Below are 17,709 nucleotides of genomic sequence, written 5' to 3' on the forward strand. Positions count from 1 at the left end.
ATTCATGGCTTAAGAAGATGGAAAAGATTTTCACAACTATGGGAATTAGGAAGCATGAACACTTCATTTGGGGTGTTGTACCCATATCAGACACTTGACACTCCTCGAACACTTGTGCATGTGTGTCCTAACCATGTCCTTTTTTAAAATAAATAAAATGTAGGACACAACTAGGACAAGAGAACAAGAAAAGTCTAATGCCCTTTCACCAAACAAACAGAGTATTCATGCTCTAAATAGTTTTAGTGCATTTGAAAATTTAATAAATATTTTTATTCTAATTTCCAAACATCCTTTAATAGTAAAGGATTTGCTTTATTATCCATTATTATTCTTAGTATGATATATATTTAACATTATATGGAAATAAATTATTAATAATTCTTAGGTTCTAAAAGTTTAGAACAATTGGCAAACCAGGAACTCAAACTTGTCTAGGTATAAATATTAGGGTCTATAGAGTTTATTAGACAATGTTTAAGGTGTTACAAGTCAGAATACAAGAAAATACAAGCTGCAAAAAGAAGTGTTCAAATTCAGTGAAATCTGACCGATCGAAAATTAGATCTGACCGATTGAAAATCACAGGCATGAAATTTCTGCAAAATTCTATTTCAGTCCAAACTCTACTTAAACATTTTGGGTTTCAATTGAAACACTTCTAGTATATAAAGGAAAACCCTAACTACGTTTTAGAGCTTTTGAGAAAATTTAGAGGTGCTCTTATGAGATCTAAAAGGTATTTGTGCCTTCCTCTTTCAAAGTCACTACTGAAAATCATTCTCATATCATTAGATCTGGTAGATCTGAAGTTGCTGCATAAAAGATCAATAATTGCTGATGATCTAAACCTTCAAGGTTGGTCTTGGAGTCACAAACTGGAGAGTTTGTGTTGATAAACCTTTGAGTGGGATTTCAAAGTCACAAACGTGGGAGTTTGTGTTCTACAAATCCAAGAAGAGAAGGAGTCCGTGGTCATGTTAGTAAGTTACTACTTGAGGTAGCAATAGATTTAGGGTTAAATTTGATTGTAAAAACTTCAATTCTCTTATAGTGGATTTACTTTACCTTGAGGATAGTTAGGTCAAATCCTCCATAAGTTTTTACCTTGAAACGGTTTGTTTTATCGGTTTTCTTGGGTCATCATATCGTGGTGTTATTTATTTTTCGCTGCTTTGCATGATATGATTTATTTGTGTTTAACCTAGATTTGAATAATTAATCTAAGTAATCACTGGATTAATATATTAGGTTAAACAATCTGATTTAAAGGGGTCTAAATGAACAAACAATAATATATAGAAATATGAATAAAAATATATTTAATAATTATTTAATAGGCATATCATGCTGTATATCATGTCCAATTCTTTCAAAAATTCCCGCATTGCCATTTTGTACAGGTACCCATACTTGTATCCATATCTATATCTGTGCTTTTTAGCATGGGAGACACTAGTGAGCAGCATGTGAATTTTTTGCCATTTGGTGGGATGAGGGATAGAGATTGGTTGAATGAGACTGAGAAATAAGTCACATGGGAGGCATTCTTAGAGGCATTGTATGAGCTCTACTTAATTTATTGTTCTTTTTTTTTTTTTTTTTTTTTTTTGGATAGGAAGTAAATCAACTTTATTCATTAACTGAAAGAAAAGCTACATCATGAGATAATGCATGCTCTAAGAAACATGGTTCTTCTTCAATCCAGGTAACAAAATTGTCTACTTTGTTGTTAGCACCAAAGATCAGTTAGAATCAGAATTTTTAAGACTTATACAAGGGAATATTGTATGTCTTTCATTTTACTAAAGATTATGTAGGAGACGGTATCTTATGTGCATGTCGGATACAAGAATTTTGCATTATGTAGAGGCATCACAAACATCTAGCTGTCACATGAAAACCTTTCATTTTGATAGAGTTGAAGGGACATATTATGGCTAAAATCTCTTCCTTCAGCTGCACAGCATAAAGATAGTCCCATCCTGCAGTGGCAGTTCTGTCTAAATATTAAGAGAGATCCCAATCCCCAACTGCAATTTTTTCTTCTTTTACATAAATAATTAGGGTATTCTCAAAACAGACAACACCCATCATCATAGACTACTACCATGACAACAACACAGACACACCCATCGACATGTAACTAGTAAAACTGGGAAATCCAGTGTGGCATTAATTTGATTAATCAAAAATAAATTTTTATTAGATTCGTTGTTACTGATGCAGTGCAACAAGCACATGTTATTTGATACCCCTCTAGTGTTATGCTCCTCATTGCAGAATGCCAGTTAGTGATGATTGTATTTCTTCCAATGTTCGCCCTTTAGTCTCCGGTACTAGTTTTGCAATGAAAAGAACACCCAAACCGCAAATGCTTGAATATATGAAAAATGTTCCTGAAATGGTATTCATGCACAACTAAATTACCACTGGGAATAAAAACTTTCAATGACACAGGAAGAAACAAGTGCGAGGCATCACCTGCTGAGCTCCACTTGAATAAGAAATTAAAGGTGTAGGAAACAAAAAAGGAGGCAAACCAATTGACCAAATTGCAAAGAGTTCCTGCTGAGCCCTTCACATTTATAGGGAATATCTGGAGAAAGAGGAACATTATTCAGTATGAGCTATACTCATTGTTAATTTAAATTTCCATTGAAGTGATGAAGATATCAACTTATCAAGCTAATAAATGTTAACCAACCTCTGAGACTATAATCCATGGTATGCTTACCATGCCAAATGAGTAAGATCCCATATATACCTGATTGCAGAATCAAACAGTTCATTTTTAAATATGAGTCAAATACAAGAATATGAAATTATCATTTTTAAATATGATTGCATTTCACCAAAGAAGTGATGATGGTTATGTGTAACAGTGCAAGGATGAAAGAGCTTTCCCTGCTAAAGAGTAAAGACTAGAAAACACTAAAAGAAATTGAAAATGAAATAACAAAGAAAAAAGAATGCAATTAAACTTGTATAAATCCTTCCAAACTTGACATTAGAAGATGTATGTGGTTACTGATCTACTGTGTTGGCATCTGTACTACTATTGGGATATTTCCAGTGTTTGAGAATATAGTAGAAGTACTCTTAGGTGCACTAAGGTAATTGGGATCATATATATACCTATGATCTTTGTAACTCCTTCCGGAGTTTATAAAAACTCAATGATTGTAGTCCTAGTGTGGGAAAACCATGTAAACCTGGTGTTCTTGTGTATGTGCTTTGATCCTTTCTTCTGTTTTTATTGTTGTGGGGACATCAATTCAGAGCAAGGTTCTTGCCACTGATCAAATGAAGAGATTTAGGCAGTTTTGTTTCAATGTCTTGCCACATTGCTCAGTTTAACTATTTTATTAGCTTACAGATTAAACGAAAAGGAGAGAACAAAATGCTACATAACAAAATATACATATACAAAACAGATTGTGAAACCAAAAGTTACCAATGATAGTTAATAGTAAGAAGAAAGTATAAAAATGTTTGACAATTAAAATATCATTACCAATACTCCTACAAGGGCCAAAATGTGACTGATTCCTTTCCACCAGTTATGGTCCTGTTTATAGCATATTGAAAATTACAGAGGGTGATTGATCAACACAGAAATGTCAAATGTTCAAAATAATGTTAAGGAACCTGCAACAAGTATGCTAATCCTGTAAGGAAGCAACCTAAGCAATTCCCCATTGCAGAAACCTGCAAACATTGCAGATTATCCTATTAAATCTTTGATCAATTAAGCTCTAAACTTAAGAAACTTATTTTGTAGCCTAACCATCAAAATCATTCGTCTTCCAACTTTATCTATCAGTGAGGCGCCCAGAAAAATTGAAGGAATCTGCAGAGGAAATATCCACTCTTCTGAGAAATTCACTGAAAAAAATTGCACAATATTTTAAAAAAAAAAATATATATATATATATATATATATATTCAAGACCTACCAGGGTAACAGCCAGCACTATATACCCAACAGTACTAGAGATACCTGTCACCCCAAAAAAAATATAAATATATATATATATATATATACACACACACATGTAAACATAAGTTTTGTGCTTTGTTTATTTTTGTATGAAGTTCTGTTAATAATCTCCATGATTTACCAGCAGAATTAAAAATTTCACTCATATAAAACAGAAACCCATAGAGCCCTCCAAGTACTTGCACTAACATCAGCCCAACTCCAACCTGTACATTAGTTTAGTCATATCCATGGATTAGACAAATTATATATCACAAAAGGGAGTAACACAGGATATGATTGATTTTTTCAACACACAATGAGTAGAGGAACATATTTTCGTTGAAACAAGTTCTGAATTTTGTCATCTGAGTTTTGTTGAAGGTTATCAGTATAATCCTGTACATTGCATGATAGACAACTGGCTCAGTTCACTGTGTTGATGTCAATAATATGGTAATAATGAGTCCAAAAGAACTTTCAATGATATGTTACTTTGATATCTGAGGCCTCTTGAGAGGTATCAGCATCGACTCCCCTGAGGCGTTGGAGAGCAGCCTCAAATTCTCTTTGTTTGCCAATCTTTACCTGCAGATATATTTGCAGTGAACATTTGAGAATGTTGATGCATTCTTGTACTACCTTAAATGTGAACTACTGCAATTTGATTTAATTTTAACATGGTTTCAGCTTTGCTCATCCCTAAATAAAAACAATGAGAATTCTGTCCTCAACTAACAAATTTTAATTAAATTTCAATTGAACTCACCAACCATCTAGGGGACTCTGGAATGAGAAATAGACCAAGGAACATTAATATACATGGAATAGAGCCTGAGGATGAAAATATGTAGAAACCATTACATAAGAAAGAACCATTAGTTTGTAAATATAATGTGCAAACAAATCTACCTATTATGGCCAAGGTGCGCCAGCTGATAATTGAGCCAATGAGATATGTGAGAGAAGAGCCATAACCTGTCATCGACTGTACAATGAAAAATATGATCCACCAAAAGAAAAAGTAAATTCCAATTGCAAAATGTTAATATCCCAAAAAGGACAAATTAAATAGGTTAAATTAGAAAATTTACATTAGAATTTGAAATATATTTCCTTATTTTTGGTGGGGTTTTTAGAAAATTCAGATTAATGACCTTCCAGCAACTTATTGGTTTATTAAATTGACTAACCTGAATTCAAAAAAAGCACCAGATAGAAGATTTATTAAGGATTTCAAAGAGAAGAAAATTGAGGGCTTAAATTCTTAATGCTTGGTCAATCTGTTTATTCTTAAGACAAGAAGTCTAAAAATCTCTCCTTTATATTAATTTTAGTATTTCAAGACAAAAAGTTTCTAAAAAAAAAGTACTTCAATACAAAACATACCTTATCCTTAGGCTTCATATAATTTGATTTAGGCGAAGTTTCCATTAATGTTCTAACTTCAAATTGTTATTTTTTTATTTTATTTTTAACAAGATAAGAATTCTACTCTAGCCTAATCTAAGTTTATATACGTGTGAAGCTTCCTCTTAGAGACTTGAACCCTAACTCTTGCCTCCCACACCCCATAAGTACTTATATTTGTAAAGTGACCATCGCACCAAGGGTGTGCGGTAGTTTAACTTCAAGTTGTTAATTGGCCATATGTGAGACTCGTTTTAATGTAAATTTCATGATATTGCTAGTCCCTAAATGGGTTTGGCTCTTTGTTGGAACACATGGATCATGAATGAATCTATACATACCTTGCTTTTGGTATTGAATCGATTAAAAAACCAAGGTTTCTAGTGACAGTTCTATTGAGGATAGATGAATTTAATTAGAAATCAAAGAGAAATCAAGGCTGATCATGGAGTGGTTGGATTTATGGGAATTAAACTAGGTCAGTTGGGGCCTTAATTAGTTAGGAACTTTAAGATATCATTGAGCTTGTGGTTAAGGGCTAGATGTTGAAGCATAATGAATGGACCTTATTTGAAATTTATTTATACTAAATACAGTATAAAGTTGGCATTTCGATGATGTAGATTGTTTTTGAGTTTGTTAAAGAAAAGAGACATGGGCATTTCGATGATGTAGCTGTGATTATCTTCATGCGGGACAGGTCTAGGCTCACCGAAGTTAGGAGAATTCCTAAACCTCATTAGTGAAAAATAAATCTAGAATTGAGGTTCACTTAGTGACCTATTTATAATTAGGAAAGTGATGTGGACCCCTTAGATACCTCCCCGGATGAAGCACCCACACTTCACAACTAGAACATCCGACTGACTCCTACAAGCTCTTGAAGATTCGAACTCTGCATCAACTCTAGGATGATGGCTCTATGGCTTCAGCTCTTGATCTCACTAGTGAGAAACAATAGGGAAAATGTCTCTTTTGAACTCATAAGTACACAAGATGAAGTCTAAAATTTTCTCTCTATATTGCTTACGTTATCAGTGTTTCCAACCTTATGAAAGTTGTACTTAATAGGCCTTTTATATAGACTCTCTCATTAGGGTAGAAATTACCCACAATACCGCATTTAGTAATACACAACATAATTTTGAGTTCCCAATTTTCGATCGATCAAGCCACGATCGAGGGATAGTCAAAATTTGATGAAGAGTAGTTGTATCTTTCTAAACTAATTCTCTTGAGCTGCTTATTGCAAAAATGGTCTTGAACATGATGTAACTTGTATGAACTTATTATTGATACATTTGACAATTACATTGTTATAGAATTTGCCAACTTTAAACCTAACACATACATAATCTAAATTCCACATTCTATTCAAAATCACATTAAAAAATATTGTTTCATCATCCAATCAGAGAATAAAACCTTCTTCATGAGTATATACACCCTAGATTATGGTGCTATGGATTCCGTATTATGTTAGGATGTTATTATACCTATTGAATTACTATTGGAAAATCTATAAGTGTGCAATTGTTGTCACATACCTAACTTATTTAGTTGGATTCAAGGCATGATACAAAAGTTTAGAATGATTGAATATACCTGAGTTATTGACATAAACCCTCCCCTTAGATTCTTTGGTGTTATTTCTGCAAGGTACACAGGTCCCTGTTTGCAGTGGGATGATAATTCATTATCGGTCGTATTCATGAGTGTATGAATTTGAAAAATCAATCTTACTGCATTTATACCACATAACATGTAATTCCAAATCCAACTCCCAATAACAGTCTTCCCAAGTCAAGCAACCAAGCACCCTTTCAGCAGGCACAAAACATTTAGTATTATGATATAAATGCAAAAGAGTTATGTGAGATTAAAATTAGCAGATGTATCCGTATTGAAATTAGGTGCAATACCCTAGGCTAAGATTGAGAGTAAAAAAGTAATGAAGTAAAAAAAATTGTGAGAGGAATGATGAGTAATTGCACCCAATGCAATACCTTAAGTATTGCACAGAATCCTAATATCCACACTTATTAAGAGGGAGAAAAAGATAGAATCGTTGGAATGTAATAAAAAGGGAAAGATATGAAACCTTGGCGAAGATTATTGATAGCCATCCCATGATGTAGAATATATCCAAAATCCAAAATGTCTGCTTCACAATATTAATAAAAGTAGAAAGGAATTATAGAATCGCTTGGGATTTTTGAGTTGAAAAACTTAACACCATTAACATTTTGTAGAAATATGGCCTTGAAAAACATACATATCTTCGACCAATGACATCCGTCATCTTTCCACTTATTAGTGCCCCTATTATTGCTCCAATGGTCATTATTGATCCAAACAGTGAATACTGCACATTTGAGAGAAAGATGTAGAAGTCAAATATATCAGTAGAAGTATAAAGAAACATTAGCAATTTACTTAATTAATTATGGAAAAGCTAAGGGATGTCTTAGAGGAGAAATTATTAGGTCCATCAGGAGGATTGCTAACATGATTCTCCTTGACCTCCCAACCAATAAAATGCTGTTATTTATGCAAATATGACATCATCTGATAATTTTTATATTTTATTCCTTATACTGATTAAGAAGCTCACACATACATTTACATAGATGATATCATCTCATCGGTCAGGGAGGACATCATCAGCAATTCTCCTAGTATAAATAAAAATTTCTTGTCTTAGAGGTATTAGTTTATAAAATATTTTTAGAAACGTTTTATAAGAAAAAAAAAAAAAAAAACTGATTTTTTTAACAATTTTATATATTTTTAGAAACATTTTGTATATTTCTCATAAAAGTGATGTCAAAACTTTTTTAAAATAATCCATTAACTAATGCTCTGAGGGCACCTGTTAACCAAACCCAATGAACTAGTCCAATATATATTTATACACACTCTCACACACACACACACACATATATATATATATATATTACACTTTTGATTATTATGATGTTGGACTAGCGGAAGCTTTGAATCCATTCCTTCTGCAGTAAAGAAGTTTTCTCCTCACTTGTCAAAACTGAACTGACATATACACTTATCTTTGACAGAGCAGCCAAGCAAAGAGAACTTAAATTTAGTTTCATTCTACATTCTGTGATTGGTGCTAGCTAAGTAGCAATGGCATGCACAATATGCTTGATTACTAGGATCTTTAAGACCATTGTTATGATTTAGATCGAGTATGAGACTACTGATTAATTACCCTAGTTATTTTATATAAGCATTAGTCAAACCATCCTTATTGCCATCTTATCCCATCACTATTTCCAAATTTCTTTGCCCACATACATAGTAATATCCAAGAGAGAATATATATGACATGGAATAAGTACATATAATTAAAAAAAAAAAAAAGAATAGGTACATATATTATATCGTACGTATTTCATTTGGTTCAAAATTTTAAAAACTGTTTCAAAAACTTTGTAATATATATTTTTAGTATTTTTATTTGATATGATGTATAGGTATACAAATTTGTATGTACATGCAATATACAGTCAGTGACGGACCTATGTATGGGTTGAGGGGGGCCATGCCCCCCCCCCCCCCCCCAGATTTTGAAAAACCAAAGATGTATATCTACATAGAAGTCCAGAATTTTGTCCCTAAAATTTATATTTTGGCCCCCTCCCTCAAAATACTTTTCAAATTGGCCCATGAAATCAAAACAGAGAACTTATTTGACCATTCCTGCATTCCATTTGCCCAAGAAAAACAAAAACCTTAAGACAATCATTTGGACAATTCACAAAACCAGATAACAAAAATTCTTTTAGACAAGGTTTGGTCTCATGGATGGATCTCTCTTCCTTCTTTGATCTGATCTTTTCTCCCTTCTCTCTCTTTCTCTTTGCCTTGTGGTGTGTTGTGACTTGTGAGGTGGATGCTACTCTGCCTTTCTTTAATCTTTAAGTCATAAAAGTGGAAAGTTGAAATTTTTATTCCAAAACTATCAGTGAAAATTTTTACAAGTAGCCACAAAATCATGGTGCCTACTAACAATCCAATAACAGGGGTACACAGTACACCAATAGTTTTATTTTATTTTTTATTTTATTTATTTCTTTTTTATAAAGAGTAAACCTTTTGTTAGAACTTAGAAAAAAGGGATAGGTTAAGATGTTATTAATATAGGTTAATATAGAATAATGTAAAAATATTAAATAAATTAATTTTAAAACAAAGAAAAGGTTAAAGAATCAGTCCAACTTGAATCGAACCAAAGAACCTAGAAATTTAGAACCATTCATTTTTTTAGTTCTCTTTGCAATTGTAATTTTAAAACCATGATAAATTCCTATAATTTTTTTATAAATAATTCGACAACTACAACAAGAAGAAGGGGGGATTCAAACCCTTGAGTTACAAAAGTATTGATTATAAATCCTTATAATTAATATGACTTTTATTTTAGATTATGGGAAAGTCAATTACAATATTCGATTTATTTATAAGAAAAAATACAAATTATTTGAGAACCAATATTGATGATGCAACTTTTAGTATTAATATACCAATTTCTAAAAATTTTCAAATAAAATTTTTTTTGACCCCCCTAAGTTCAAATTCTGGTTCCGTCCCTGATATACAGTATAGTATGTGTGTTTTTAGTTTTTACTAAGTATGCCTCATGTTTGCAATATTTGTATACCTAGCGGTTAGCAGTTGTGTAAAATGATGAACGATATTCGTAACTTGCATGTGAACCTAGCTAGCACTTGGCGATTGTAAATGAGATCTATTACTATATATGTACTATTTGCAGCCAATGTTTGTGAAGATAAATTTTAGAAACAATGTAATAATTTTAATTTCATTTAACTTTAGAGGTATGTGTATGTTTGTGTGCGCGGACATGAGTACTTCACCTCTGCCACAGTAAGGCCCAGATCAGCTATGATTCCATTCTCAGCAAGTGATGAATATACCGCCTGCAAAGAAACCACAAACATTAATTTCTCAGACAAAAGAAAACTTCAATTTCAACCCGTATCAGTTCATCATGTAACCGAAGCACTGATGTGAATTTATATAACTGGGTTAGAATTAATGTTTGATAGTAGGTAACAGTTTTTTACTTTTTGGCATTCTTTTTCTTCAATTAAAACTTTTTTAAAAATATTTTTCTTTCCTTATTTTTTTATTATAACTTTTAGTTTTTTACTTGAAAAAAAAAAATGGAGCTCGACATTATATATATATATATATATATATATATAGACACACACAATCAATGCAAAGAGAAAATTCAATTAAATTCTAAATTAGAGTCTAATTTTGCACGGCATATCTTATTTAATTCTAAAATTTTTGTGTTAAGTAAATTATTAGGTACAAAACTTAAAAAGTACTCTAAATTCAATTAAATTTTAATTGAAGTTCAATTTTGCTAAGTGACGCATGCCTTGCAATATATTTTTTTTTTTCATTTTTAATTAATTTTTTAAAGTTTATTTCCAATACCAATGCCCTCTTTCCATATTCTGCTTGCTGTTACAGTTCCCTAGGCACTTTGAACCAAGAGAACAATGAATCTATGTAAAAATAAATAAAAACAACGAATCAAAGTAATGGTTCTCTCGAAAACAACTCCAAATCCTATTATATTCTTCTAATTCTTTTCTTTGTAAATAAGGCGCTTTATTAACATTCTATCTCATTCTCGCAGCTGGTTTGATCACTTTGATTTCACTGTTTTTGTATTCTCTGAAGTTTAATTTGTATGTGTCTATCTCTGCTAATCACCTATTTTTCAAAAAAAAAAAAAAAACTTGTGCTTTTTATTAAATGCACAAAAATTGTTTGACAAAAGACCTTAGTATTGGTAAATAATAACCAATAAATTAGATAAGTTTTCAATCTGACTTATTACCAGTATATATAATAAGTTTTGAAACAATTTCCTTTGTCTCTATAGTTATAGGCTTAGCCCAAATTCTATTTTATAAACAAAATTATGTTCTCATATCCTTTTTGTAACTTGTGAACAAAAAAAATAACACCCTTGTGAACAATTTTTTTTTTTTTTTAAATATGCCTAGGACCACAACTTGTGGCGAGTTATTATTGGTGAATGGGTGATAGTGGGTCCATATGAGAACACCCTCCACCAACCACAACTCGCCACATGGACGAGTTGTGGCATAATTTGTGACACTAAACTTATTCTTTAAAAAAATGATAAATTGGTGATAATGACAATGAGAGGAATCAAACTTTGAGAAAACGTTAAAACCAAATAGTTTCAATCTGACTTTATCGAACCTACTTCGTATTATATATATTTTACTCACTAAATTAAAAACAACACCAAGAAAAAAAAAAAAAAAAGTTTTTTGAAACATCATATTTTTTCCATTCTTTAAGCTATAGAAGTATCCAAAGACAAAAACACCGTTAGTCTATTTTCTTTATTTTTATTGTTACAAAAAAAAAAATAGTGAATCGACTAACAAAATAACTTAAGAAAAAGATTCTTAATATTTTATATAAAAAAAGAGAAAATAAAAATAAAAGAAATTTTCCAAATCCAAAAAAAGAGAGGATAGAAAATATTGTTAGTATAAATTTACTTTCATACCCCTATTAAATAAATAAATAATTAGCAAAAAAATTATTAAAAAAAATTATTAAGAAAAAATAGATGAAAAAAAAGGGAATGAGAAGTATCAGAAAAAAGACAAAAAAAGAAGAAGAGAAAAATACATAACCGATAACATATATATGGTAACAGAAAAGGACAAAAACAGATGGTAAGAGAAAACTAATGAAAAAGAAAAGGACAAAAAATAATTGATTCCAGTTTTTTTTTTTTTTTTTTTTTTGAACGTCATTATGGTCCAAAAAGCAGCTCCTTTTTTTGTTTCTGTTTTCCCTCTAGTTTTCTTTCCAATTAGGAAAGAAAACATTTTGGTGCCAGAAAAAAACACCCGACTTCTACTAATTTTCCTTCTGCAATTTTACTGGACCAAACATCTCTATAAATTACTTTTTCTCTTATTTTTTGTCATTCTTTTTCCATCCACCTTAAAATCCATTTAACCAAACCGACCCACCTCCTAATAATGTTACTATTATTTGTAATTTTGAGGTGAAAAACAAAAGAATTTTACTATTATAAATTTATAATTGAATGAGTAATTATATATAAAAATGGGATTATACTTACAACACTGCCACCAGTGAAGGCACCGCAAGCTGCCACAATGGTGCTGATAACGAGAATAGCTGTGGCACTGGAATCACTTGGCCGAACAGTAGCACCACCATTAGTATTAGCACCATCACCAACATGGCCATTGCCATTATCTACTGTGTTACTACTCGCCTCTTGTTTTACAAGTAGAGACTTTCTCACCACTTCATCCTCCATATTTCTTTCTGAATACAAAAGTACTGAGGCAGAAAACCTATAGGGAAAGAAATTATGTTAGTGTATGAGAGAGAATATTCATAGAGAGACTACTGTATGTGGGCTCTCCCACGTTCCAAGACCAGCAATTATTGTACTTACTAGTAGATACTCTCAAAGTAGGTTTATAAAACCACAAATTATTCTACAATATTTTTGTTACCAAAATTGTGACGTAGCTGTGAATAATTAATTATGACTTATACATGGAGTTATTATTTTTTCTTTAACAATAGTGAAAGAACACAGAGAAGCTCTAAAACTCACACACCAGACTGTAACAAACACAAGAGGAAGAGAGAAAATCTTCTAACAGAAAATGTAGTTTATCAAGAATCGTTCACACTGAAATTACAGAGGAGCAATCTCTAATATATACCCAAATACAGGACTGATCTATTCTAACTACTTCACACACGTGCACACGTGTCTGCACTTAAAATAAATAAGGCTAAACGACAACGTGTTGTTGCTTAAGGCTATAGTGAAACGACATCATCTGGTGGCTTGCTCTGTTTCTTCTTGACCATTGGAACAGGACTTGAATCATCTTCAAGTTCTTCAAGTACACAACTGCTGCTACTGCTTTCATCCCCCCTCAAACGAAAGGGGAATTTCCACATGAGTTTGGAAGTTAACCAATGAAACCGAGAGGAAGGCAACCCTTTAGTAAAAATATCAGCAAGTTGATCATTGGAGGAAATGAATTTCACCAGAAGATCCTTTCTAAGAACTTTCTCACGCACAAAGTGGTAATCCACTTCGATATGCTTGGTACGAGCATGGAAGACAGGATTAGATGCAATAGCCAAAGCACTCACATTATCACACCATAACAAAGGAGGAGTGGAAAGAAATAAGCCCAAATCACGAAGGAGCATCCTAAGCCAAAACAACTCAGCAGCTGTAGAAGCCAAAGCTCTATACTCAGCCTCAGTGGAAGATCGGGAAACCGTTGACTGTTTCTTGGCTGACCAAGTAATAGGACAATTGCCAAAGAAAACCACAATACCAGAAATAGACCTACGATCAACTGGATCACCAGCCCAGTCAGCATCGCAAAAGGCAGACAAGGAAGGAAAACCCGGAGTAAAAGCTAAGCCATAGTGTAAGGTACCCCTAAGATATCTGAGGATACGCTTAGAAGCTTGCAAATGATTCTCTGTAGGCTCACTCATAAATTGACAAGTTTGCTGGACAGCAAAGGACAAGTCAGGCCTTGTAAATGTAAGGTATTGAAGGGCACCTACAAGACTTCTATAAGAAGTAGCATCAGATAAAGAGGGACTATCATGAGGTAGAAGATGTTGATTAGAAGGGCAAGGGGTCTTGCAAGGCTTACAATCAGACATAGCAAACCTGGACAGCAAATCAGTGGCATACTTTGTCTGATGTACAAAAAGACCGGAATCAGTATATTCAATTTGCAGCCCAAGAAAATAATGGAGTAGACCAAGATCCTTAAGATCAAAGGCAGAACTTAAGAGCTGAATAATTGAAGCAGTGAAGACCTTATCATTCCCAGTAAGTATAATATCATCCACATAGAGCAAGAGGAAAACCAAATGACAACCATGCCTATAGATGAATAAATTCCCATCAGCACCAGAGGCAAAGAACCCAACATGAAACAAATGTGAGGTAAACCTCTCAAACCAGGCCCTAGGTGCCTGCTTAAGACCATAGAGAGCCTTGTGAAGGAGACAAACATGATGAGGAAATTGAGGATCAACATAGCCTTGAGGCTGTCTCATATAAACTTCTTCCCTTAAGATGCCATGAAGAAAGGCATTACTCACATCTAGTTGCCGTAACTCCCAACCATTGTTTACAGCCAAAGCCAAAAGAAGCCTCACAGTAGCAGGCTTGACCACAGGGCTGAATGTCTCATCATAATCAAGCCCAAATTGCTGAAGGTAACCCCTAGCCACTAACCGGGCTTTGTACCTAGCAATAGACCCATCAGCATGCCTTTTCAATTTATAAACCCATTTACAAGTGACCACATTCTTGTTAGCAGGCAAGGGAACCAAGGACCAAGTTTTCTGTTTCTGAAGAGATTGAAACTCAGAGTCCATGGCAGCCACCCATTGAGAGTGTTTAGCAGCAATAGCATAGGAAGGAGGTTCAGTCTGTGTATAATCATGTTGAACTGATAAAACTTTAGGCTTATATATCCCATGTTTAGATCTTGTTACCATAGGATGAGAATTATGAGAAATAGGATTGGAAGAAGAATTAGGAGTAGATTCAGAAGCAGAAGGAACAACAGAAGATGAGATAGGAAGAGAAGTAGCAGCAGGAGCAGAAATAGTGGAAAGGGAAGAAGGAAGACTAGAAGGAGGTGGAGGTGGAACCATAGGAATAGGAGTAGAAGTATGAAGTAAAGAAGGTAACAAAGATGAAGTGAAATCCAAAGAAGTGGAAGAAGGACCAAAATCAGAAGTGGAAAGAGGAATAGATGTAGAGGGAGAACTAACATTATCAGAAGAAGAACCTGATATGGAATTGGGAAACCAAAGAGAGATAGTAGTAGTAAAAGGAGTATTAGGATTAGTAGAAAAAGAGGACTGAGCAAAAGGGAACAAGGATTCATTGAATACAGCATAACAGGCAATGTAAATTTTATTGCAAGTAGGATCAAGACAGATGTAGCCCTTTGACAAAGGAGGGTAACCTAGGAAAATACATTGTTGAGACCTGGGTTGAAACTTATTTTTATTATAGGGCCTAAGATAGGGATAGCAAGCACAACCAAAAGCCTTAAGGGCTTGAAGAGGGGGTGGTTTAGAGTATAGAAGTTCCCAGGGTGATTTAAAATTCAGGACAGAAGAAGGTAATCTGTTAATAAGAAAAACAGCAGTGGCAAAAGCATAAGACCAGTAGTTATAGGGTAAATGAGACCTGTAGAGAAGGGTAAGACCTGTTTCAACAATATGCCTATGCTTCCTTTCGGAAACACCATTTTGTGAAGGAGAATGTGGGCAAGAGGTTTGATGTAAAATGCCATTAGAAGAGCAGAAGGCATGAAAAGCAGTGTTGGTATATTCAGAACCATTATCTGTCCTAAGCACTTTAATTTTAGTGGAAAATTGATTCTCAACAAGTGCTTTAAAGTGCTTAAAGACAGATAAGACTTCATGTTTATGCTTGAGCAGAAATAACCAAGTAAATCTAGAGTAATCATCCACAAAGATTACATAATAGGCAAAACCAAGAACAGAAGATAAAGGAGCTGGTCCCCATACATCACTATGAACCAAATCAAGCACAGAAGTAGACTCAATAGGAGATTTATTCAAAGGGTACTTGTGCATCTTAGCACTTATACAATATTCACAAGAAGCACAGCAAGCTTCAATTTGAGACAATGAAACAGATTGAAAGAAAGGTTTAAGAGTAGAATATAAAAGCCTAGAACTAGGATGACCAAGCCTGTAATGCCAAAGCAGAAGAACATCAGACTTGATGGATTGAGAAGCAGACACAGTTGAGGTAGAGTTAAAAGCAGTGGAAGATGAGAGTGAGGAAGATGATGGAATAGGATAAACACCATCCTTACTCAACCCTTTGTAGAGGATCTTCCCCGAAGGTAAATCCTGAATTAAGAACTTGTGAGCATCAAAATAACAAAAAGCATTATTTTGGAGACACAACTTATGAACAGACAAGAGATTAGAAGCAAGATCAGGAACTCTAAGTATATTATTAAGCCTAAAGTTATGAGTAGAAGTTTTAAGCTCACCATGACCAACATGTGTGACTGGAAGCTCCTGTCCATTGCCTACTGTAACAGTTTCATTGCCCAAAACAGGTTGTTGATGAAGAGACAGCTGAGACAGATTAGGAGTAACATGGTCTGAACAACCTGTGTCAGTAAGCCAACCATTGCAGCCTTGCACTTGAGAAGAATTAGCTACCATTGAAGCCAACTTAGCTGGTGGATGTCTACCTTGGTATGCAAAGTCCATTCTATGATAACAATCAAGAGCTGAATGACCTCCTTTACCACAGATTTGACAATACACCCTATTAGATGAAGGCTGACTTGGAGGTCCTTGAGAACCTTGTGGCTTAAAGTACTGTCCCGGATTACCAGAATTAGTAAATCCTCCATTGTTGTTGGTAAAACTATTATGATTGTTGTAATTTCCTCTTCCACCTCTTCCTCTTTGATTAGAATACCTACCTCCTCTACCTCTTTGATTAGAAAAACCATGATTTTGAGATTGAAAATTCATATTCATAGCCATTGAAGGAGAAGAGCCATTATTAATCCTTTTCTTGATCACTCTCTCCTCTGCATTAAGCAAAGTATTCAACTCTTCAACTGACAAAACATCACTTCGAGTCCTAATTGCAGAACTAAAGGAATCATACTCTGAGGGCAAACCATCAAGAGCAATGTGAAGAAGTTCTTCATCATCCAAAACAACAGAAACAGCAACCAATTTGTCACGAATTTGCTTAATCTTTTGGAAATAACCATCAATTGAATCAGTACCTTTCTTCACTGCACTCAGTTCATTTCGAAGACTCATCACATGAGACCTTGAAACTGAGGCAAACCTCTTTTCTAACACCTTCCACACTCCCTTAGCAGATCTTTGCCCAACAGTAAGAGCAAGAATAGAGGGAGACAAAGTAGAATTGATAAAAGTGAACATTGCTTGTTCACGATTCTTCCAAGAAATGAAATTAGGGTTAATCTCAGCAGTGAGATTACCAGAAGAATCCTTCAAAAAACGATCTGGAGCAGCAATTGAATCATCTAGAATATCAATCATTGAGTAAGTTTCAAGAATTACCTCAATCTGATGCCTCCAAACAGTGTAATTGCCATGGTCAAGCTTGACAGTCATCATTGAAGACA

At 33.7% G+C, this 17,709-nt stretch overlaps 1 protein-coding gene across 6 annotated transcripts; it reads right to left on the reverse strand.

The window, feature by feature from the left end:
* Positions 1-2,147: 2,147 nt before the first annotated feature.
* On the reverse strand, positions 2,148-12,890 carry LOC126717187 (sugar transporter ERD6-like 5). 6 transcript variants are annotated; one of them, XM_050418624.1, is made up of 18 exons: positions 12,594-12,890; positions 10,294-10,356; positions 7,668-7,757; positions 7,494-7,556; positions 7,147-7,212; positions 6,998-7,063; positions 4,895-4,970; positions 4,752-4,816; positions 4,478-4,570; positions 4,301-4,381; positions 4,125-4,209; positions 3,960-4,003; positions 3,791-3,853; positions 3,652-3,711; positions 3,518-3,571; positions 2,708-2,780; positions 2,485-2,599; positions 2,148-2,399 (listed from the first exon to the last, which is right to left on the reverse strand). In XM_050418624.1, exons 1-17 carry the CDS (start codon positions 12,795-12,797, stop codon positions 2,511-2,513), a joined length of 1,335 nt encoding a protein of 444 aa, XP_050274581.1. In that variant the 5' UTR covers positions 12,798-12,890; the 3' UTR covers positions 2,148-2,399; positions 2,485-2,510. The 6 variants fall into 6 exon arrangements, with proteins under 6 accessions (XP_050274581.1, XP_050274576.1, XP_050274577.1 ...); XM_050418619.1 differs by having other exon boundaries at positions 2,708-2,767; positions 12,594-12,881; XM_050418620.1 differs by having other exon boundaries at positions 2,708-2,767; positions 7,494-7,553; positions 12,594-12,876.
* Between the last annotated feature and the right edge of the window lie 4,819 nt (positions 12,891-17,709).

Source organism: Quercus robur, chromosome 3 (genome assembly GCF_932294415.1).
Source record: "Quercus robur chromosome 3, dhQueRobu3.1, whole genome shotgun sequence".
NCBI classification, from domain to species: domain Eukaryota; kingdom Viridiplantae; phylum Streptophyta; class Magnoliopsida; order Fagales; family Fagaceae; genus Quercus; species Quercus robur.